Source organism: Argopecten irradians, chromosome 1 (assembly GCF_041381155.1).
Source record: "Argopecten irradians isolate NY chromosome 1, Ai_NY, whole genome shotgun sequence".
In the NCBI taxonomy this organism is placed as follows: Eukaryota; Metazoa; Mollusca; class Bivalvia; order Pectinida; family Pectinidae; genus Argopecten; species Argopecten irradians.
Window position 1 is genome coordinate 44584120 of NC_091134.1, and position 24525 is coordinate 44608644.

General features: G+C 33.6%; 2 protein-coding genes and 1 long non-coding RNA gene across 3 annotated transcripts; all 3 read left to right on the forward strand.

Moving 5' to 3' along the window:
• Nucleotides 1-3219: 3219 nt before the first annotated feature.
• LOC138329470 (toll-like receptor 2) lies at nt 3220-10912 on the forward strand. The gene is made up of 2 exons (XM_069276495.1): nt 3220-7436; nt 7797-10912. Exon 1 carries the CDS (start codon nt 3859-3861, stop codon nt 6139-6141), a length of 2283 nt encoding a protein of 760 aa, XP_069132596.1. The 5' UTR covers nt 3220-3858; the 3' UTR covers nt 6142-7436; nt 7797-10912.
• Nucleotides 10913-14895: 3983 nt separating this feature from the next.
• LOC138327514 (carcinoembryonic antigen-related cell adhesion molecule 5-like) lies at nt 14896-21279 on the forward strand. The gene is made up of 7 exons (XM_069273714.1): nt 14896-15007; nt 15843-16202; nt 17739-17999; nt 18817-19092; nt 19416-19745; nt 20170-20280; nt 21248-21279. The coding sequence occupies exons 1-7, from the start codon at nt 14896-14898 to the stop codon at nt 21277-21279; spliced, it is 1482 nt and encodes a 493-aa protein (XP_069129815.1).
• Nucleotides 21280-21484: 205 nt separating this feature from the next.
• Nucleotides 21485-23970, forward strand: LOC138310573 (uncharacterized). The gene is made up of 6 exons (XR_011206454.1): nt 21485-21594; nt 21837-21864; nt 22071-22147; nt 22405-22441; nt 22982-23049; nt 23592-23970. It is a non-coding gene; the product is annotated as an uncharacterized lncRNA (long non-coding RNA).
• Nucleotides 23971-24525: the final 555 nt, after the last annotated feature.

Below are 24525 nucleotides of genomic sequence, written 5' to 3' on the forward strand. Positions count from 1 at the left end.
ATTTACCCGAGAGTTACCTGTGATCTTGCAACAAGAACCATTTTGAGACAGACTATAACTCCCTATCAACGGCTATCAACACACCTTTGGCTTAGCCCTTATGTGAAAACACCCCACCCTATACCCGGAGGTGGTGTTCGGAGAAGACCCCATGGTCAGTAATGTGTCAAGATACTATTTCACCAAACTGACATTAATTTTGCCCTCGCGTCATGAATATTATTTTACCTGTAACTAACATCCAGACTTGGGTATATATGCACTAGACCAATGATTCAATTTAATGCCTTTATTACCCAATAGATCAAGTGAAGTAAAGAATGAACAAAATGTCTATACATTGTAAAACCTATATCCTAAGATATAGATCTAGAATTATACATTTTGTAGTAATAGCTACGTGTACATATACCAGCCCTCACCAGATTTTGTAAATAGTTTGAATATCTAATTGTATTTTGTTTACAAAACTACATGACAATATGTTTACTTAATTAAGAAGGTGTCCTGTTTTGAAGAAAAATCAATAAGATGTATATTATGACAAATTTTAGAATGTGACATGAAAAATTTAAAAAATATACAATGAAAATTATAGAACTAATGATAATTGAACTGGTAAATAACCAATGGAGTGTAAGAAAAAGTAGTTTGAAGATTTTCATCAATTGCATGTACATTGTATATAATAAACATACTTTGTAAAGGCAAAAATTGTATGAATGTATCAGAATTTGCTAATTATATCTATATCTAAGTTAAGAATATATTTTTTAAATGGCCATACCAGTTGCATAATTTATTAATAAAAAATAAAAAATTCGTGTCAGTAAATACATTAATAAAACATTATGCATGTTTGCATGATATATTTAAAAAAATATATATTCAAAATTAAAAAAAAAAAAAATACCGTCGGTGAGTATCCACTACGCTGGACTTTCAAGTTGTAATGTAAGTGTAAATTTTACAACAACCAGATAATTGATGGTTACTGTTTATTGTTATCTTTGTCGAATTGTCGAATAAGTGACTTTTTAATGATATAATGTTTCAAGATAAACGTACACAATTATTCTTAACTATGTTCTGTTTTATATATGTGCAAATTGTTACCATAAATACCACTAATGAACGCTTATTCCTTCAAAACGTCAGCCGGGGGGGGGGGGGGGGTAAAAAGCTAATTCGGTGACAATAGTCCCTGAAGCCTTTGTCTTAGCCTGAAGGACTAACAAAAGTACATTGTATTTATATATTGGCTAATGAATCGAATTATTTATTGGCTGAGATTCGTCCATTGTTTCGGTCAGTAACCCATTCTCCTATCGGTCGGATGGTGATTGATTTGTCTTACCGTCCTAAAGCTAGAATCATTGAATCACGGTCGTTCTTATTGTCTAGTGATATTAAGTTTTACATTAGAATTTAACAAAACAGTCGTGGGCTGCGTTTTATTATCTAATATAAGTACGATCAGTATCTAAGAGTACGGTATGAGCTGTATCGAAACATTACTTGGTATACTGTTATCAGGATAAATACCTATTCTAGAAAAATAATACGTAAATATGATTCACGTGAATTCGTTCTACATCTGGTGGAACTACTTTTAACTTGAACTTTGTTGGTTACATTGCTAAATCAAAGGTTTAATTGACAGCAGTTTAATTTTAAGCAGTGAAATCTAGCACATTGAACTGCTTCACAGTATCCAAACATGTAGATGTTAACACAAAGTTATAACAAAGGGTGTCATAGGTCCAATATAAGCGAAAAAAATCCATCCATCAAGCAAGTAGAAGGGTAGGAATTATAATTACTTTAATGTTCTGTAGTATTATAATTACTTCAATGTTTTGTAGTATTTCCTTGTCCGTTTTAAATATTAGACTTTGACTTTTAAGGTAGCCATGTCATTTTTTTCTAACAGGTCTTATTTTCTTGCATTTTTCATGTATATTTCAAATCTATAAAGATAAATGGGTGTTCTCGAACTACTTTTTGAGATATTTGAGCTTGAAATATACCATCCCTGCAAATTTGCTGATCGAAAAAAGAAAAATTCATAAAATTATGTTTTCTGTAATATTAGGGTGAATGTAGTCTCGATCCTGTTGATTTTTTGTCCTAATTTTCTTACGATAGAACAATATACAAAACTATTTTATTTTTACAAATGCTAACTAATTTTTGTTATTTCCCAGGACCGTTTCTATACGTAATTATCATGTTTTGCCATATTTTCGCCAGTAAAAAATCAATGAATAGGCCAAAAAGGAAATGAAAATCCATGTCAATTTCACAATATTTGTATATGATATGCCCAAGGTAATATGTTTTTCAAATATCATATAAAAACACGAGGTCCTCGATCAAAATTTCACAATTTTGTAAGCTTGAAGTTTGTAACTCGCAACCCTACCCCATTTCATCCAGTGCTAAGATGGGTTATAATTGATTATTTTTTGAAAATCATGCCGCAAAAAAACATTCCACATCAGTTCATACGTTTTTGTGATATTATATCTGGTTTATGTCTGTTTGTTTTTATGATTTTCTCCAAATTGTGTGTTTAAATCGTATGCGATTTTTTTAGAATTCCGGAATTTCGGTCGGGCCGGGTCCCCTCTTATGATTTATAGCGACGAACGGCACTTCCGGTGTTTAAAAATCCATTCCCATTTACGACAGGGACCGCAAAAACCTCAGAGATAGCATATAATTTTCACTTCACTGCTTTTATTTGATTTATTTAATGATTTTAAACATTCAATATTATATGTAGACAATTTTCACCTATTGAAAAAATATCCAAGTGTGATGTCGTGGCGTATCGGAAACCATTCTGGAATTCAAAACAACCTCCGCAACTTCCGGTATAGCGTCATATGAATTGGCGCGATTTTCAAAAGTATGGGCATACCTTAAGACAGAAATATGTGTCGCTTTTATATTTTCCATGCCTCAGAGTTTTTTTCTATGGAACGAAGCGCGATCTTGCTGAAAGAGAAATAAGATAATCACTCGTCTATTTGCTATCTCGGGTGTCCTTAGTCTCGAAATAAAATCAATCTTGTATTTTAAAATACAGTATATTCTTTATATCCATATATAATCAATTAAAATTATAACTCTTTACAATTTGACATGATTACCCGTAACGAGAAAACATAATCCTCGTTAATATTTCAATAAAAAAATATATACGACAATCACCGCCGGTCACATTATAATGGCATGAGACAAACCAGTTTTCTGAATCCTAATTTCTTTTTCCCTGCTATAAACTTGTTCCACTCAACTAAAACTTTCTCTTTGTATTCCGTCTTTGCATATTACAGAGTAAGCTCCCTTGCGGGTAGGTATCCATTTTGACGTCATTATTCTATGGGTGCAATTCATGTAATTTTTCCTAAAATTATGACGTTACGGTCGCAAACACATGACGTCACAATCAGTACCTACCCGCAAGGACAGATAACTCTGTAATATGCAAATACAGAATAAGATTATTACCTAGTTCTGTCTTTTGAATTTTTACCTAGGGAAACACATTACCTGTTTACTTTCATTTTCAGGTTACAAGCTATAACATATCAATTTAGTTTTGTCCTTTATTTGCGCTTCTTGTTATGTTGGCATGTTCTGTAGTTTCCATTTCATACCAACAGGGTATTGTATTTCCTATCAGTTACAGGTGTGTATGGGTGCTGTGTCGTGAGTTTTGTTGGAGATGTGACTGGTGTAACGTGTCGGGGATGTGGACTTGATGCTGTGCCACAGGATTTACCTGTCAACGTCACAAAGCTCGATCTAAGCAACAATAAGATCGCTATACTAAAGACTAAATCATTCATGTACATGCCGAATCTACTGTCGTTGAAAATGGACTCAAACGACATGAGAAAAATTTCTGGTGGGGCATTTGACGGTCTTGCTAACCTGCAATGTCTTAGCCTTAGTGATAATAGACTCGATAGCTCCCTTGGTGAGGATGTTTTCAAACCACTTGTGAACCTCCGAGTTTTATCAATATATCGGAATACTTTCCATATTGATAAAAGTTATCCGAACAATGCACTGTCGTATCTTTCCAGCATTGAGACTCTTGAAGTCGACATTTTCCAAGATTTTGTTTTTGGAAGTCCTTTTATGCATTTCAGGACGCTGACGACTTTATACTTGAATGGTATTGAGATATGTTCCATTCATAATGCATCTTTCATTGGATTGGGTAGTTCACCTATAACAAATCTCACCATTCACTCGAGAATCAGGTATATAGAGAAGAACGCACTTTCTCCATTCATAAATCTTACCGAGCTGAACATTAATTCTAGGAAAACGTTGGATATTCGGGATGTCTTCCAAGCCTTATATGGATTACGCAACAGAACAATGGGACAGCTGATGTTTGAAAACAATTATATTAGAGCACAACCCCCGGTGACGTTAACGGCAACCGATATCATGTTTCTAAAGACAATTTGTGTCAAACGTCTTTATCTTATCAGGAATTCATTGATGTTTATTCCTTTCCGGACAGTTACAGCGTGGACAAACAGAAATTGTATAGCAATTTTAGATTTGTCGGTAAATAAGTTTTCAGAATTTTCTCAATCATTTTTAACACTGCCTTTATTTCATGAACTTACGAATTTTTCTCTCACACATAATATACCTAGTCGGACAAAACGATCGATGGTCTTCAAAGAGGCGTCAGAAAAAATATTTGTTCTTCCTCCTAAATTAGTGTTTTTAAACATAAGTCGTAATTATATACGTCTTCATGATAACAACACTCACTTCTCATCTAACAATTCTCTTAAATCTTATGACATCAGTTATCAGCGAAAGAATGCCTTTTTACTTACTATTCACGGTAAAGATCTCTCTCATTTAGAAGAATTGTTTGTTTCGGGTATGAGCTGCACCCACGTTAGATGTATTGAAATAGCCCCGATGACAAAGTTATCAAAACTTGAAGCCAGACAATGTAATTTAAAAAACGAATTCCTCTTACTTAACTCAACTTCGGTATTCAGAGGGCTTACAAACCTTACATATTTGGACTTGTCCGCTAACCACCTCAACCAATGGAGTTCATTATTGTTTAATGACCAGAGACAATCCTTAAATGTTTTACTCATCTCACAGAATGAGATAGACGTGTTCCCAACAGAAGCTCTGAATGTACTTGAACAGCTAGAATATCTAGATATCAGTAATAACGCGCTGACAACGCTGACGCTATCGGACTATGAACTCTTAGAGAAGTTAAAACAAAGATCGCCGAAATTACTTGTCAATCTTCACGGTAACCGATTAGTGTGTAGCTGTGATGATTTGGAATTTCTTCGCTGGATGTTAAGCACCACAGTACTAATGGACAAAGATAATCTACGATGTGTCACATCGTTAGGTGACTCAATCACGATTAAACATCTACAAGAAAACTTTGATAAATTTGAAATCGACTGTGCCTCCATCAGCTGGCTCATTGTCTCCATAGTATTGCTCGTGGTGATGTACCTGTTTCTTACCGTGTCGTTTGTATCCTGGAAATACAGCGCTAAACTACGAATCTGGTGTCGACAGCCATTGGAGGGCGACTTCACACACCATGCCTTCATATCGTATGCAGACACGGACGGATCATGGGTACGAAAACATATTGAACCTTATTTAGAGCAAGAAGAAATATCTTTCATGTGTGCGGACAAAGATTTCAAACCCGGTAAGGATATTGCCTCAAACATCCTGGACACGATAGATCTATGTTATAAATCTGTGTTCGTGGTAAGTTATGAATTTTTGAACAGTGAATGGCCAAGGTATGCTATGCAAGTTGCAAGTGGTTATTCCTTCAGAAAAGGAAGAGAGACAATGAACATTGTAATCCTTTTAGATGATATTCAATTATCAGAGCTTCCAAAACTACTGCGAAAAAACTGGGTTAACGTTAGAAGGTTACGATGGCCACGTGATGAGTCAACATGCCAGGGAGAAGATGGTGAAAACATCTCAATAGAAACTAAAAGGGAAAACGTTTTGAAGAAATTATCAAAGTATATCCAAAATGGAATCCCTGAACTCCATCCAGTCGGAGATACCTTGCAAAGTGAAACAATAGTGTGAATGCAAGAAGTGAACGAGGATCCGTCAATAGTTACCTATGGCACATTGTTAATACAACTATTGTAACGAGCCGATATGGTTGCCTCATCTTAGTTTGTAAAAGATATTTTGTAATACAGTAGATTATTATCCTAGATAGTCTGTAATGCAGAACAGTATTATCCTACAAATGGTACCAAACATAGTTGATATCACTATTGTTTTCAGTTCTTTATAAGTCCTTGATTTTTTTGTACACCAGTGACGCAAATCTTCGGAATGCTTCACGATTGTACATATCGTGATTGCATTATGCAAATTACGTAGTGTTGAGGTAATGGGTAAAATCGGGAAGCATTCCGAAGAACAAATGAACATGGAAATGAACATTATATTAAAGGAAATCACACGTTATATCTATACATTACTTAAGTGATAGCGGAAGTTCAGTATTGTCCTAGGATGTATGTTTTATCTATTGCACTCGTGATATCTGTCAAAACTTAACTAGTCGGACTGAGTATGATAATTACCAGTGGTCATCCCGTGTTCAAAAGTTTAACTCGTCATTATCAAATGCACCTCAGAACGTAATTGGATGGCTTGATTATCATTACAGGTAATGAATTCTATGTTATTGTATATATTTGTTTGTAGCCTATTCTTACCATTATGGTAACTTATTAATTTTTTATCATCAAATTTTTAATTGTGTTAATTCGTACATTGTAATAGCGGTCAAATTGACTTATATGGTAGAAATCTATCCTAAATATGAAAGTAATGAAATTAGCCATCTTTGATAAGGTTCCGTAATGTTGAGACCGCTATATTATATTATATACTGCACCTAATCAATAACGTCCTTTTACATTGCGCTATGTGACGTTAACTTTAGAGATTAATTATAATAGTTTATTTTTGTAAACATATTCATTTTATGATAATGTTATCGGCATAACTATGGAACAGACATGATGTAATTTTAACTCAATAGTCTTGTAATATTTGCCTTTATTTGATGTTGTTGTCACGAATTTGATAACCATAACTAGATTTATGTCTTTGAAATTAACATGATTATCCATAAATGTAGATATAATCTCTCTGTATTTATTATAATTTTAAAAGAGCATTGGTGATGATTGTCACGTGCCATTGTATAATTATATGTAATTTAGGTTGTAATTTGGAATTCGCGCCATTTAAGTTTCTCTAAAGAGTCCCAATGTAAGTCACGCATGCGCACAGGTGTGAGTTGACACAGATAACGGTAGCTAACGATAGCAGGGTTGGAACTCAGAGCGCAGCTTGCGGTAAGTAAATACATTCATACATTGTATGTCCTTGTCACAGTATTAATTATAATGAGGTTTCATATGTATAGGTATTTGCTATAGTTTATAAGTTATGGTTAGATGTGTGTGCACGGGCCATGTGTATATGCGTGGGTATGAGGCCGGGTGTGTTTTGTAAAGCATTATGTTGTTAAGTCAGCATACGTGATATTATTTATCGTAAATGCTTAGAAATAATATGATTATCTTAGAATAAGTTATATAGCTATATAGTATGCCTTTTGAGATAGTGAATATTTAGATAAATAGCAAAGATTTGTATAGAGCAAACATATAAATTGTTTATTGGTGTTATATCATACCATACGTATATTATAGCTTCCCACCCATGGAGAACTACACTACAGAACTATCCAGAAACTGATGGGTACATATGCCATTAAGCCATATCGTCGCTAGCCAATGTGACCTCTTCATTTATCAGAAGGTCTGTGTGGGCTCTACGATTACTAGCGGGTCTGTGTGACCTCCACATTTACCAGAAGGTCTGTGTGGCCTCTACGACTACTAGCGGGTCTGTGTGACCTCTACATTCACCAGTGACGAGTCTGTGTGACCTTCACCTAGTCTACGTGACTTTTACCTCGGTCTTTGTGACCTCTTCCTTGGCTAGCAAGTCTGATCGTTGTGACCTTCATCTTGGTTTGTGTGACCTTTACCTTTACTGGAAGGTCTGGTCTGTGTGACCGTCAACGTGGCCTTTGTGACCTCCACCTCAGCCGGCGGGTCTGGGTGACCTTCACCTTGGTTTATGCGACATTGACAGCGGCAAATTGGCATTATTTCGTAACAGTGGATTGAACCAATGGGAAGCAGCCATATAATGAACATTTTTATATCGTTGTAAATAAACATCTGTACATAATATATCATGATAAGGTTAGATGGAGAGAGCCTGTTGTATGAGTGTGTGTTATGTGCTGCTATGACTGTAATTAGTATTATTTGTTGTAATTAAACTTGTAAATATTGTATTCTGGGAGTCTGACTGATGTTTAAAGGAAGGTTGAACAATTCCGTTCGGGTCTCGTTACAATGATGTCATCAGAATGTGACGTCATTACCTTAAAGATGCTCCACAAATGGTATTTTTTCACTATCAAAAACAGGAGGAGACGATTTAGTATTTTTCTTCAGTTACAAAAGTTACTTACTTTACACCATTGCCACCGTTAAATAGTTTGAGCTTCGAATTTTGATTCAAGTTAAAAATATGAAAAATAATTAATTGCATCCCGAAAAAATTCCGTGGCACTATATCCTATATGGAATGAAGTACTGCTTGCGCATGCACCAAAGTTTTTTGTTTTAATTAGGCATATATATACACGATTAAACACCAATTATTGTTCAAATGAAGAATATTATTTATGCTCTGTCGGCGGTGGAGCATCTTTAAATGCTCATCGGTGTTACTTTGATCATTTGGATATTTCACATTAAGAAATTATTGTCTTTTAAAATTAATTATTATAATTTGTAGTTGGATAATTTATTTGATTACATATGATTAAAATTTTACTTTTGTTAATTTTCCCATCGGCTACGTCTCACGCTAAGCGTAAGGTACTGTAAAAGCTCTATTTTCCCCAATTTAAAAAGTATTCCCCAAAAACGAAAAGTCGTCTATTTATAGATATTGTACACATTTCAATATTTTAAAAATCACTTGTATACAAATTACTACAATTTCAATTATGATTTATTACTTTCGTTTTTATTTTGAATTACCAAATAAAACGTGATTGGATCTTGACGTTTATTACATCTGTACAGACCAACTGCAACCAGACATTACCAGAAAAAAATCACAATAATACAACGATCCGAGCCGAAGTTTGTTTCATCTTACTTTGTTACAAAAAAGTTTGTAATTTTGTGTTATCCTAGCAATGGTAGCCAACATCAAATCCTTTCTATTAAATGATGTTTTATGTCATAAATAAGTGTATCTATTAATACGAAAATATCACAGAATCAGTGCTAGACAAGCGTTATAACGCCAGTTCCCAAGTAAATAATGTGATATTGTCGTTATAATATGAATATATTATATCATGTAATTCAACGTAATCAATAAGTACGTAAGACACGGAAATTATCTTTACTGATACATTCTATCATTATTAAATATAACGTTAGTAATTTACTTTTCAGTAGTAGGATGACCTTCTGGCCTTATTATCGGTCGGTAGTTTGAACTTTAATCCAAAATATTTTTTCATATGATCAATAATAAAATGACGTCATTCTTTTATACTCCGTATTAATATACATCCAATGAAAGGGTGCCTTTATTGGGGCCTAAAATGGATAATTATTAGAGGCCACCTCATAAAGGGTGCACATATTTATATTATCTATAACTAAGTAATAATAATATACAATTATAGCATTTTGATGAGGTCAATGCATGTTTTTATTGACCAAAGAAAAATTATCGACCGAGGACGTAATTTTTCTTTGGTCAATAAAAACATGCATCGACCGAATTCAAAATGCTACAATTGTTTTATTATTTGAATTGTTTATTTTTGCATATTCACTGTAATGAAGCATTTTTCGCACAACATGCTTACTAATGGGATGGCTTATTTCAAAATAGTGTTTCTTTTCCATAAATAGAATATACCAGAAAATGACCAACTTAAAAAATCAAAAGTGGTTGAATTCTTCGACATTTTGATGAATTAGGCATGAACAAAATTGGTATTTGGTATGTCAATCAAAAGAAGTAGTTTGGATAAGCTAAAGAATTCGTGTGAAGATGATAGTTTCTTACCAGAATATATGTATGTGTGAGTACATGTATGTGCGAGTAGGTGCATGTAGGTGGTGTAAGTGGTGAATGTTGTGTGATGCCTTTATTTATACCAACAGCTTAATTATGTTTAGTTGATTTTATTATTATTGTTACTAGGAAGATTTGATAGAACCTATGAGGTTTTTGATAATGATGAGTGATTACGAAAATGAGGAGTTATTATGACGATGATGAATAATGATGATGGTGATGAATGAGAATGATGATGAGATGATACTGAAGATGATGAGGATGATAATGAACGATTATAGAATTAATGATGGGTGGCCATAATGATGATGATGAGTGATGAAAATGATGAATAACGGTAAAAATTATGGGTAAACGAAAATGATGAAAGGATTTGATAGGTGAAAGTGATGATGAATGGATATGACTGATGAGAATGATAATTTTTAGTGTGTTGATGAGGATGACTTTTAAGTGTGAATGACAATCATGGTGAGAATGATAATGATAGAAATGATGTGCATGATTAGAAGCAATACGATTATTTATATATTCAATTGTAAATAGTCTATTGAACTTTGTTTATCTGTATAATGTATATTGCTGCGGTTGGGAAAAAAACATTAAAAGATGTTTTAAGTTGATGTACAAATCGAAATATTTTTCTGTAAAAATACGGAGATGTTATGTTCGATGATATATTCCAAGATGATTATTTTTGCATATTTTTTTGTACATGTTTTATTGTGTATATATTCCAAATAAAGAATGTAATGGTTATTGGTTCACCAATATTGCAAAAATACATATTTGTTTTGTTATTTTATTTAATTAATGAATAAGTATTTCTAAAATGTGTTTAAGGTAAAGTTCTGGTGACAGTATTATTATTTATGCCAACAATGTTTTTGTAAAAATATTTATGTATGTCAATGATGCACATAATCGATACATATTTCGTCGCTGCATATTACAGTTAAATCGTATCCTTCTTGTGGGTAGGTATTCATTATGAAGTCATAAGTTTGCACTCAAAAACAATATCTATCCACAAGAGCAGGTGAAGTGATTTGGAGTAAATATTTAATGGTTAATGCCAATAGTGTTGTAGAACCTCGCGATAAGATATCACAAAAAATCAATTTACACTTAAAATGACGGGTAATAAAATGCCTAAGAATGGAACACAGTGTAATTATGTAAGTACAAACAAAGGATAAAACGTGTATTTATAGAACACTAGTATGACGGATCTATAGTCAGAATGTAGATACACAGTAAACTATATGTTTGTCTTCAGGAGACACGTGAACATTGAAGTTTTTTTATTTTGTCGCCTCAACACGATATTTTTTGGACTAGTGGACACAAAAGTGAATAATCAGAACACCTTTTTCCAAAGAGAATCTATTTTAAGATAATATACATTTGGTTGCAGGGAAATTAAAATCGAAACATTGAGTTTTGTCTAAAATATCACCTATCCTTATAAAAATATACCTCTATATCTGTACATGGTTTTGTTGAACTGGACATTAATTGTATAAATCAATATCATTATTATGACTTTTAAATCAAGATTAAAACATCTGTAAGAGTAATATAAGGATCCATGCATCCGTATCACTTTCGCCGAAAACTGTTTATAAATGAATTACAAGTTCAGGTATATAGGCTAATGAGATAAGAGTGAAATATACCGACGATTGCAATATGCAGATATTGTTTGGGATAATTGTACACGAGCGAGCTCAAAAAGACCTATTAGAATCAATACAACTAGAGGCTGCAAGATTAATAACAGGCCTACGTAAAGGCACATCTCATATTAAATTATACAAAGAATTAGGATGGGAAACATTAGAATACAGAAGATATAAACATAAAGTCATTTTAATGTACCGAATAATGAATAATGAAACACCAGATTATCTAAGAGATATTATTGAATCTTTTATACATGATGAGACACTCTATGGGTATTCCCTTCGCACAAACAGATTATTTGATCCTCCCTTAATGTCGCACAGTAAGTTATTTTGAAAGCTTTTTTCTAACAATGTTAAATGAAGTGAATATGATAGCTGATGAAATCCATAATATTGAATCATCCACACAACTAAAGAAAATTCTAAATAAAAATAACCAAATTTCAACTGACATAACTGATGTGTTTAAATACTGCGGTAACCGAAATGTAAACATTATCCTACGCCAATTAAGAAATAGTGCAAGTAATTTAAATTGTGACCGATTCATGGATCACCTTATAGAATCCCCAATATGTGAATGTAATCAATCTTTTGAAACTGCATATAGTGTTTCCTTGAATGTAATCTATATAAAAACTACCGTTTGACGCTGGAACAACATCTGAATCATCATCATCATAACCATATGTGTATAAATGTCCTTGTACAGGGATGTACAGATTGTAATGATAGTGAAAATAGAAATATATTAACTCACGTGTCTAATTATATAGCTCAAACAAAGAGATTTAAAGTTGATTTATTTGTGTAAATAAAATATTTATTATTCTGATATTATTCTGGTATATGTAGCCATGTAGATCATAATAATGGTAAGTCTTATAAAATTATACAGTATTGTTTATATGTACATGTACCTATAATCCTTCATCCCTGGAGATCCACCTTGATACAGCTAACCACTAACAATATATTTGTACTATTGGCAGCCTAATGAGACTTATCCAAACTCAATTTTTGAATTGTCTCACTGTTAACATGATTGTCATTCTTCTTCTTTTCTTATGTCATTTTAAGATCATCAAATATTTAAGTAAGGTAACTCCTAAGAAACTAATTATGGGTAAACACTAGTAATTACAAATATAGTTGTAACTCCACAAACCGAATATATATGTATTTTTTGAGATTGGTTCTTGATGCCCATCAGTGGATGGCTAATTGTGTTAAACACATGTGGACTTTATAGCCTGTATCTGTTGTGGCGAATAGGACCAATATCATAAAATATACATACTATCAAGTATAGTTAAAATTATGTGATAATATTTGGTTATTATATAAAAAAATGAAAAGTAACTGTTAATTTATAGAGTTACAATAAATATGATAAAAAATTATGTCATTCCTCATCTAGGAGTTACCTCCCCTTATTTTCATAAACCTCACTATGTATATATGTTTTATATAATCGTTTGTTTGTACCACCATTATCAAGAGAAGACTAAGATAGCCTATGCCTGATGTCTAATCCAATTGACACTAACATCTTTTGTCAATAAAATATTTGGAAATTGAATATACCTACGATTCCGTATATAACTGGCTTCTGATATACGTATACAAGCCACATGGATGATGTGAAATAGATTATGGATCGAAGTGAGATTGGTTCGAAAGTATCAAAACAATGCACTGAAAAAATATTTTAGTAAAACTACTCGATAGTAATAAATACAGCCTCACATTTTTGCATGATCTTTACATTCAGATGAGAATAGAACGTATATCAACACTACAAATTGCGGAAACATCTAGGAGAAATGATAAACATGTTAAGAAACGATAAAAGACAAAAGTCCGTAATATATCACGTGTCGTATTTTCCAGTGCGTGGTTATAGCTCGCGGAGAGTAAATGTTGTCATTTTATATATTTTTGCAAAATAAGCTCTTGGTATTCCACACTGACACATTGCTCTCGACTTCGTACACCACTGAATGCATTGTAAGCACAAACGCATGGTCCACTTATAATGACATGTAAAATATGCTAATTCATTTACTGTACAAAGCTTTTAAATACCGCACAATACAACACAGGTCATTACTGAAGCAATTTCAGCTTACCGATATCAATATAACAGCACTGTATTTAAAAGACTTTTATGCAACTTCATAAAGATTAACAAAATAACGATGACACTTAAAATACATTCGTCCGACTTTAGAGTCCACCTATAAATTATGTAGGGAGTTTAACTGAAATTGAACACAAATATTTAATGCCCTTTGGGTCTTTTTAAAATCACAAAAAGATAAAGTAATGTTAATTTAGAGAGACAACAGGTATTACTTTCTATATGAGCAATTTAAACGAATATTTTACTGTGGGCAGTTTCTATGAGAAAGTATGAGTCTCTCTGGATATTTTATCATACACCACATTTCTAAACCGTTGAAATTTCTAGATGCAAACAAAATTGAATTATAAGATGATAGCCTAAACTACATAATTGAAAATTCTCTTTGAAGATGGCATACAATTTGTTTACAGGGAAAGTGAAATTGAGACAATTAGCGGTATTTGTAAAATCAATCAGTCCTCATACAGAAAAGTTATACATATATATCTGTGCATGGTTTTGTTGAAACGAACTGGAATTGATTCATATAAATCAATAGCATTATTAGGACTTCTCAAATAACAGTAATACATACATTATGATAGAGTCGTGTAAGGATCCATGCTTCCTTCCTTCTCACTTCCGCCGAGAGCTGTTTATACATACATAGACGCATTCGGTAAGAGTGAAATATACCTACGATTTCATATATAACTGACTTCCGATATATATACGTATATACACATTTTACATGAGATGGAAAAAAAACAAGATAGTTGATTTTGCTATACTCACATGCACATTAATATGGTTAAGGATCGGAGCGAACTTGGTTCGAAAGTATCGAAACATTCCACAGTTCATAACGAGGTTCGGTTCTACATGTCCGTTGTTATATGGCTACTCATCTCACACACAGGTAAGTTTTTATCAATGAAATATTATTTGTAATGTAACCTCATTTCACACACAGGCAGGTTTTTTTCAATGAAATGGTATGTGTAATGTAACCCCATTTCACACACAGGTAGGAGTTTGTCAGTGACATGTTATATTTAATGTAACCTCATTTTTTAGTATTTAGACTTACACTGTCTTCAAAAAGGTGTGTTACACATTCACGTTTCAGTTAAGTGTAAATTACAGTAAGCATGAATAATTTGGCAAACAACGGATTTCAGTGCTGACTCAATTTTATGATAGATGCTTACATTCGTATTAACTGTTAAATAAAGAAAGTTAACACAAAAAGTTATATATACATGTATTATCGCTAAAATGTATGTAGAGCAATACGATATATAATATATGTCCATATGTATGTGTTAAATATGAAGTTTCCACGTGCATAGCATGTGCATACACACAATGATATCGATTAAAACACAAAAGGATATGACTGTTGCGGATATCTCACTTATGATATCATTGTTGCAATGAATCTAAAGATCGAGATATGAAAATGATACAAAGGTAAAAATATCTTTGTATATCCTAGTACCGTTAAAAGGTTTACTTGACATTATGTGTGTATTTTAGGATGATAATTTGAGCGTTATTCAAATGGGTTTTTTCTAAAATATTTCAGTATATTATTTCACTTAAATTTCAATTTTTTTTGCCTGCATGAAATTCATACATAAATGTTTTTACGTGAATTATGTTTTATAGAGTTCATTTGAAATGCACCTGAAGCCAAATTGGCTGAGTATTATTATGTTTAATCTACTTTCGTGAATAATTTGTACATTTAGATGCTGTTTCCATAAGAGGAATATCTCCATACACCATTCTCGGCACACCATTTGCATTGATCTGTGATGTACCAGAAGAGGCAGATGTTGTCCGGTTTTACCGCAGTCCTAATGACATTAAAGTAGGCGAAGTACGAGTTAGTATTTCCATATGCTACAACATGTTAGTCCAACCACCAATCTCCTGCCCAACGAGTTTATGTACCTGTGTACCGTCTGACGTCAACAGAGGTACAAGATTCGTGTGGTACATACAGCCACAGCCAGAAGACCATGGATCTCAATGGTTTTGTAGACGCAGCAACCCTGATATCTCACCAAAACTACTGGATAGTGACATATACACCATCATGGTGGCAGGTGAGAATATTTACGTAGATATCTCAAATCTTGTTAGATTGACGACAAGAAACTGGTTGCATAACTTTAGTAAAATAGTGATAAAACATGCATTAAAAATAATATCGATATGAAAAGCAATTGCTTTAACGTTTGTTCTTATGCAGGTCTACTTGAATAAAAACGCCCCCTTCTCAGGCATTTTATCAAGGTTGTGACCTTTTCACTAGGGTTGTTCGTCGTTTCCAATTGGGAAATAGTATGTGTTTATCCATCAGACATAAATAAATACAAAAAATAATCGCTCGTTGATTCCATGCTCCCATAGCAGAAAAGAAAGGATTAGTGCCATACCTTTACGAAAAGACATTCTTTGAAATGTGTCAGGAAAATATCAGTAATTTCCTAAATTAACGGCTTAGTGATTCAGCTTTTCCATCACATCAAAACCCCCGCGCAGCCGTGTATTAGTTTTTCGAATTAACACACCCCTGGAAGCTAGCACACACCCACTATCGGGTATACCCGTCGAGCCAATCAGTTTCGAGGTGGGCGGGACTTGTTTCCGATCACGCCATTAGTTGTCACGCGACGTAAAAAATGGACGTAATCAAACGACGTTAGCATCGGTTGGAAACTGTTACCGAACATGTCGTCAAGTTTATCTTGTAAGTGAGAGGTTTGTGAAAAATGTAATGGGACCAGAGGACAATACCTTGTACATTATTGTACGTAAAGCTGTAATGTAGGCTACATGTAAGTGTTTAATGTCTCGGAATATTCAACATCACATGTATATAATTTGAGTATTATGCATAGTAGTATATATGTTGAAATATTGAGAAATCATAGCGGAATCAAATTATAACCTGTGTGTTGAATAGAAGTAAAACAAAACGGACATGGAATCACAATTGCCATCTCGGAATAAACGTTTGAAGCTAAAATTATGTAGATCTATTAAATTGTAAAAATGTAAAATTCTGCCTTTTCAATCACTATTGAATTAGCAGGGCGTACACGACATCTTTTAGTCTAATCATAGCTTTTGCATGCATCGGTATATTAAAACAGTTAAAGTATGGGATTGAGTGATATATCAAGTTTTCGATTTTCCTCGAACTTGCCTATTTCCTTCGACTCCAAATCGGGAAATAGACAAGATTCGTGAAACAAGAAACTTGCCATATCCCTCAAACCTATATACTATAACTGTATACTATCCACCAAGATTGAAATTTTCAGAAAGGGATAACCAGTTGAATCGTCATCTCAAGAGAGCCTTCTAAAGTGTGGTACTGATGCCGATCGCCACCTATATTGATTGAGGGTCTATCATAATTGAATGTAAATTATCATATTGTATATCGAAGGTCATAGAGGTACCGATAACGGAAAAGAAAAGTTGTCAGAAGAGTATAGAAATCAACAGAGACTGCCTGATCTTAGCGAGTCTAATAACACTTAATACTGAGTACAATTTTTACCATCACCAAAAACTTTAGGCTTTGATGTTAACAGGGAAAACATTTGGCTTAACTTCTCATTCTATTTTAGATCCTCCAAGCTTTTTATCTTTATCGCCAATGGAAACTACCTACACCAAGGAAGAGGGGGAGTTCCTACCGGACATCGTCGGTACAGCAGCGAACTGTAGACCTGACTGTGACTTTGTCTGGACAGGACCAGACAACACCAATTTCCTCTCTTCAGTACTGTCACTGGGGCAACTGGACAGGTCAGAACACGGGACATATACATGTACTGCTTTCAATGAGGCTGGGGAATTGTCTATGGCAATCAGCGTTAACGTGAGATGTAAGTAGATGGACTGTAGCACATGTTTTGTTTGGAATATACGGCGTATTTCAGAGCATGAGCAGGTGAATTTTACAGTTCCGTTTATCCTGAAATCTTGCAAAATGCTTTGTCACTATTTCGAAGAGAGATTGGCAACCCCAACATTCTGGCTATCTGCTGGTTCACGTCTTTATGTGCCTAGGATGTTTTAGATCTACTCCTATACAGTTGAGAGGGCACTATTGCCTCATAGTATTGTCATAGGATGGAATAGTGCCTTCAGCTCAGACACAACCCAATCATGAGACAATTCTGTGAGGCAATAGTGCCATCTCAGTCAGGCCGTAATGGGTGTAATACGTCATCTTCACATATTTATGACCCCTTTTCCTTTCATCGCAACAGAAGCGCTTCAAGGAACATTTCGCACCGCTATTTTCATTTCCACACCATGCTGTTATAATATACAAGTATAAAGTACAACACATAAATTGTCGCAGAAAATGTTTCATTGAAAGAAATTCAGTTTAATGAAGACTGAATGTAGATCAATATAGAATTAGTGATCTGTATTGTTCGAGCGCAACGTTATAATGACGTCACGTAATAGTGAAGTCACAATAGATTTACGTTCGATCCAACACCACTTTAATAGTGCAAATAGTATCCATGTGTGTAACTAATCAGAATCCACTACGTGATGTACAAATCACCATTATTAGCCTCTCTAAACTTTACTCATTTTGGAATCTATATCCACTTCTTCCGTCTTAGTAAACAAGATTTCAGTCTTCAAATATCAAAATTAAATTTAATAAATTTCATTCCATTGTAGATCCGTCTCAAATTATCAGCCTTGATTACGTTGTCGGTGGTTCTGATGTCCCTGAAAATGAAACGAAGACGTTAGTTTGTTCCGTTGAGAGTTTCCCGCCGTCGATAATACAGTGGCTCTATAACGAAACCGTACTACAGGTTACGATTGACGTGCTGGAGAGTACCTACACCCTGACTAACGTTAGCTGTCTGGACACGGGAGTGTACACGTGTTCTGTCCAAAATGATGTTTCTACCCAAGCAGTTACCATGGATATACCTATCAACGTTCTATGTATGTACCATAGTAGTCAATATGGACATACCCTATCAATATGCTGTGTTAATATAACGGCGGATATATCCTTCCTCATCCAAAAGACTTTTCATAAAAATCAGTAGTCGAATGACCCATGATAATGACGCGATGAAAGAGATTTTTTACATTTTTGTATTTTTCTTTTTTTTCTTTTCTCTTTGTTTACCATATTAATTACTGGTGACCAGAACATATCAACCATTACGAAATATATTGCTTTATGTTCTATACAAAAGCTATAAATTAAAAATAAAATACAAAAGAACATGTTGTTTCAACTCCCATTATGCATGTTGCAGGTAAACCACGTCCGGACCCAAGAGTTGAAACTGATTATGAACTCGAAATATCATCTAATGAAACTGTATTAGTTGTTAGAGCGATGTTCCTGTCTAATCCTGAGCCAACATATACCTGGGGGTTTCAGGTATCTCCAGATACTGGTGTAACTTTGCTCATCGACGGTCAAGATAATTTTGCAATCAACACCAGTTATACTACTAATAACCTTTCAGCTATGTCAACTGGGACACGAACAGATTTTGGTGAACAATGGCTTGGTGTTTACATAGTTACTGCAGAGAACAGTCAAGGAAGCGAAACATTGTACTTTAGAACTACAGGCAAAGGTGAAAATTAAACATCGCCAATATCTTTATTGGTCAGGAATATAAAAATAGTCTGCAGGTATCAAAGAACAGAACTCACTAAAATTGAAAACAAATCCCTGTTCACTTGATTTGTTTGCTATTATTAACAGCTAAAATAATTTAAAGATAAGTCGGGTTTAAATTAAAAGGCGTAGAAAAATTGGCTTTGGAGTGCCCGAAGAAAAGCCACAGACTTTGTGGCAAATATCTGGCAACAAATTTTCAAAGGGCAGATTTGCTTTAACATCTTTCATTGTAAAAAGCATTGTGTAAATTAGCAAATATGTTTTTTTTTAAAGATGAAATGTACATTTCATCCAGCATATATAACACAGCTTCTCAATAATGAATGCATATCTACGCTTTTAAATAAAAACTAAAAACCATTATTACTCTGTTTCAGACTTTGAACGTGTAAGTGATGAAGTCGCTTTCCCCGTCCTAGAAACTGTACTGCCAGTCACTGGTGCCGTCATACTTCTGATAATCATTGGGATCGTGATGTTTGTTTACCGTAAGTTCATGTACATACAGATTTCACACTGCAATTGTTTCATTTTTTTGTGTTCAGTTAGAACTAATATTGAATGGATGTTAATTTTCGAAAATGCCAACACAATTTGGACATTTGAGTTTGTTTAACTGATATTTTTGTAGGAAGAAAACTGAAGCTTTGTTGTAGGTAAGTACAATATTTTTATAAATCTGGCTGGTAATTACAGTATGGAAAACATTTCGATGAAAAGAATTGGCGTATTTCATTTATGGTAATCTGATCCGAACGGTCATAATGACCTTTAATTTAGTCACCATGTTTCGTCCGTCGTCGTCCGCCGTGCATAAACTTTTCACATTTTTAACTTCTTCTCAAGTTCTCCCAGTGCGATTTTCCTGAAACTTGCCTGAAATGATCCTGAAATGGTCCCGACTAAGTGTTTTTATTTTTTGGGTCGATCCGAAATTGACGATGGCCGCCACACCCACCATCTAGAAAACACATATTGAACATCTTCTCGAGTTATACTAGTGCGATTTAGCTGAAACTTGCATGGAATGATCGTGAAATCGCCCCGACCAAGTGTTACTTTTCGGGTCGATCCGAAATCCAAGATGGCCGCCACAACCTCCATCTGGAATACAAATTTTGAACTTCTCAAGTTCTACCAGTGCGATTTGACTAAATCTTGCATGAAATGACCCTGATATTTTCTCGCTCAAGTGTTGTTATTTTTTGGATCGATCCGAAATCTAAGATGGTCACTTTGACACCATATCTAATTAATTTTCTATAAATCTGTTGTCTAGGTTATCAGATGACCGTTTAGGTCCTTGGGCCTCGTGTTAAGTTTTTTAAGGATTTCAGAAAGGCATCGAATCATTGTTTATGTAAGAAGATTGTGTTTTGCAAGCAATGCATTGTTTTGATGACAAGTTTACGTAATAAGTTTAATAAGTATGATGTTTACTTTCGTCTTTATCAGACAAACCCGTACGTGTCGTCACAAACCCATAATATACATTCCTATCAAATGGTTCTCCTTATCTTTCCCGCCGTTGTTCTAACACGTAGAAGTTAGTAACCACTGCACAAGGCAGAAAGCAAAGAATCTACTTTTACATCTATGTACAAAAGGTAGATGCAATGATGATAAAAATTATATAAATTAATTTTGTTTGATAGATTAAATACACTTATATTATGGCTGAAATTAAAAATAATATTTTGTTTTCGTTTTTCTTTCGCTCTTTCCTGACCAATATCTGTTGTCACATTTTAGAAAGTATTGCTATTCAAAACAGAAAGACCCCAAAGATGTTTCAAAGACAGGTAAGCATTTGTAGCATTTGTATTTATGTATCCAATGACCAACAACATAGCGAAATTCTTAATACAAATGTCAATTGGTCTATTTATCAAAATCGCATGGATGTACGAATCCAAATACAAACATATCCAGGATTGCAAAAATTAGTAAGTTAGCAGTTCTATAATTTTGTAATCATGGCATGGGAAATTCATTTAATTAGTAGTCACTAACAGAACTTTGACTTTTGATTCTTTGTTTACAGATGGATTGCATACCACAGATGACGGAAGGTAAGACTGATGACACTAGCATAATATTTACCGATCCCGCGACTGAGTTATATATGTACCTGGTCGCCGATGTAAAGTCCAATTCAGTCCCACTACGCATAAATAATGCCTTAATTTATAATCAAATCAAATAAAAAAATGTGATATTTTCAATAGTTTTGTTAATATTAAGCATTTTTATCACTAGATATCTTGATGTTGTGCAGATATCGGAACTTAGAACTCGACGCTGATCGTATGTCCAAGCCGCCTGTATATACTGAACCCGGAGACTCTCGACATGGTAGGAAAAATCTCGTCTTTTAAAGTTAACTTTTAGAAGAAACTCCATTTCTATAGTCTGACTAGTAAATGATATTGATATCATTGTTGTTCGCAAATTAGCAGTTAACTGTTAATATTTATAGAGCAAAAGTGTTCAAAGCAGTATTCTTCGAGAATTCACTTGTATCGAAATAATATAATTATATATATATAGATATACTATCAGGATTGTGCACAAACATGATTGTGTTGTATATTCAATATTTGCATTTGCAGTTTACCAGAACGACAACGTTACTGATGAAAATGAGAGGTATGCTATAACTATCAATATTTGTTCCCGGTTTATGCTGATAATTATCAAAACTTGGTCCATGTATATTCTGATAATTATCATTGTTAAGTCTTTTCCACTCACTGGAAACCCAAAATTATGTTTATGAATAGAAGGATTATGTATAGTGATATGGCAAAACGATAAAAAAATCTGGATTTGAAATTAAAATAGATCTTGTATTATATTCACTGCTTTGATAAAGTGTATCGGAGTATAACCGAAAATGTCAGTGTCAATTTAGGATGCAGCAGAAGTCCAGAGTACTCGGGAGAAAACGGTTCACCAACTGTCACTGCTTGTAAACTGTTCCAAATGGATGTCAAATACATAGCCAAGAGGAACAATTGTAGAAAGCTAATGGTATAATGTAACAATCATATAAACCACTTGCCATCATGGCTACTGTAAGATCTGATACGAAACATGATGTAAGTTTTATATATCAATAAAATAAAATAAATGTCGATGTTACTTAACAAGATATTTATAACAACAATGAACTTTGACTTTGTACAGCCACTACGAGACATTGAATATAAGGCCCGGTCCAAACATTTATGATGACATTCCTAGTCCGTCAAGTGGTAGGTCGTTATTACATCTCTTTACAAAAGGATCAATTATAATTTGACAAGGTTGGGATGTCTTGTAAGTAAATCATATCCATTTAGAAATATATTATCCACTAAAGTAGTACAATGATAAAAGAATATTTTTGACTTCATACCGTACGAGCCTGATGATATAATAGGAATCGCTTTCACGAAAATAAATCTTTGTTTTAGCTAGGTAATTCCATTGACAAGCTATTAGATACACATGTCATACCCATTTTTGTACAAGCTGTATGTATGACCTGCATCAAGGGCGTGTGTCTAATACGCAAAATGAGGTGTCACATAATTCCGGAAAATAATTCCGGAATAAAACAAAATATGTTTAATACAAATTGAATTAAGTAACATTAAAGTGAAATGATAAACAAGATGTATAATTTGCTTTCTGTAAAGCAAAAACTACAAACATATCTGTTATACAGCTAGAATTTGAGAGATACTTTTGCTTCTCAATAGTGATATTACCCTAGCGTAGTAAATTCATATTTTTCCATGATCTTTACTTTCAGATGAGAATATAACGTATGTCAACATCAGTAATGGCGGAAATAGTAAGGAGAAGTGACAAACCCGTTAAGAGAGAAAAAGACAATGCTATGATATATCACGTGCCGTGATTTCCAGTGTATTACCCGTTTAGTTTTATAGCTAACGGAGAGTACATTTTGACATTTTATATCATTTTGTAAAATAAGTTATTTGTATCCCAAACTGACAGATTGCTTTCCACTTCTTACACCACTGAATAAATTGGAAACACAAAATTATTGTTCAATTAAAATGGCACGTAAAATATGTCAATTCATTTACCTTAGAAAGAGTATGACACTGGATATTTTTATATACATCATCATTGTTAGTAAAAGATAACATTTAAAATACATTCGTCCGATTTAAGAGTACAGGTACATTTATGTAGTTTTACTGAAAGTGTACACGAAGATTTCAGGCCCTTTGGGTCTTTTTAAAATAACCAAAAGAAAAAGTAATATTATTTTAGAGTGTCAACAAGTTTTCCTGTCGATAATGAAAATTTAAAAGAAAATTGGGCTGTGGGCAGTTTCTATGAATTTTTAAACATACGCTGGAACACCAGCTTTCTGAGCCAATAAAATTGAATTATAAGATTAAGTTCTAAACTATAAAGCTTGAATATTCTGTTTTAAAATGGTATAGATTTTGTATACAAGTAATTAAAAATCGGTACAATGAGCGGTATTTGTAAAATGTTTAAAATAACCATTATACAAAAAATATCTATAAATATGTGCATGGTTTTGTTGAATCTTGAACGAACTGGAAATTGATTAACATAAATCATTATTATTATTATGTCTTCTAAAACAACCGTTATAAAAAACATTATGATAGAGTAATGTTAAGATTCATACTTCCTTCCATTTCACTTCCGCCGAGAACTGATGAATTACACGGATATAGACG

Excerpts from the sequence above, each read along its gene's own strand:
- LOC138329470 (XM_069276495.1), top strand. The coding sequence starts at position 3,859 with ATGTACATGCCGAATCTACTGTCGTTGAAAATGGACTCAAACGACATG.
- LOC138327514 (XM_069273714.1), top strand. The coding sequence starts at position 14,896 with ATGGTTAAGGATCGGAGCGAACTTGGTTCGAAAGTATCGAAACATTCC. Across the intron at positions 16,203-17,738 it reads ATACACCATCATGGTGGCAG|ATCCTCCAAGCTTTTTATCT; the intron begins GTGAGAATATTT and ends ATTCTATTTTAG. Across the intron at positions 19,746-20,169 it reads CTTTAGAACTACAGGCAAAG|ACTTTGAACGTGTAAGTGAT; the intron begins GTGAAAATTAAA and ends ACTCTGTTTCAG.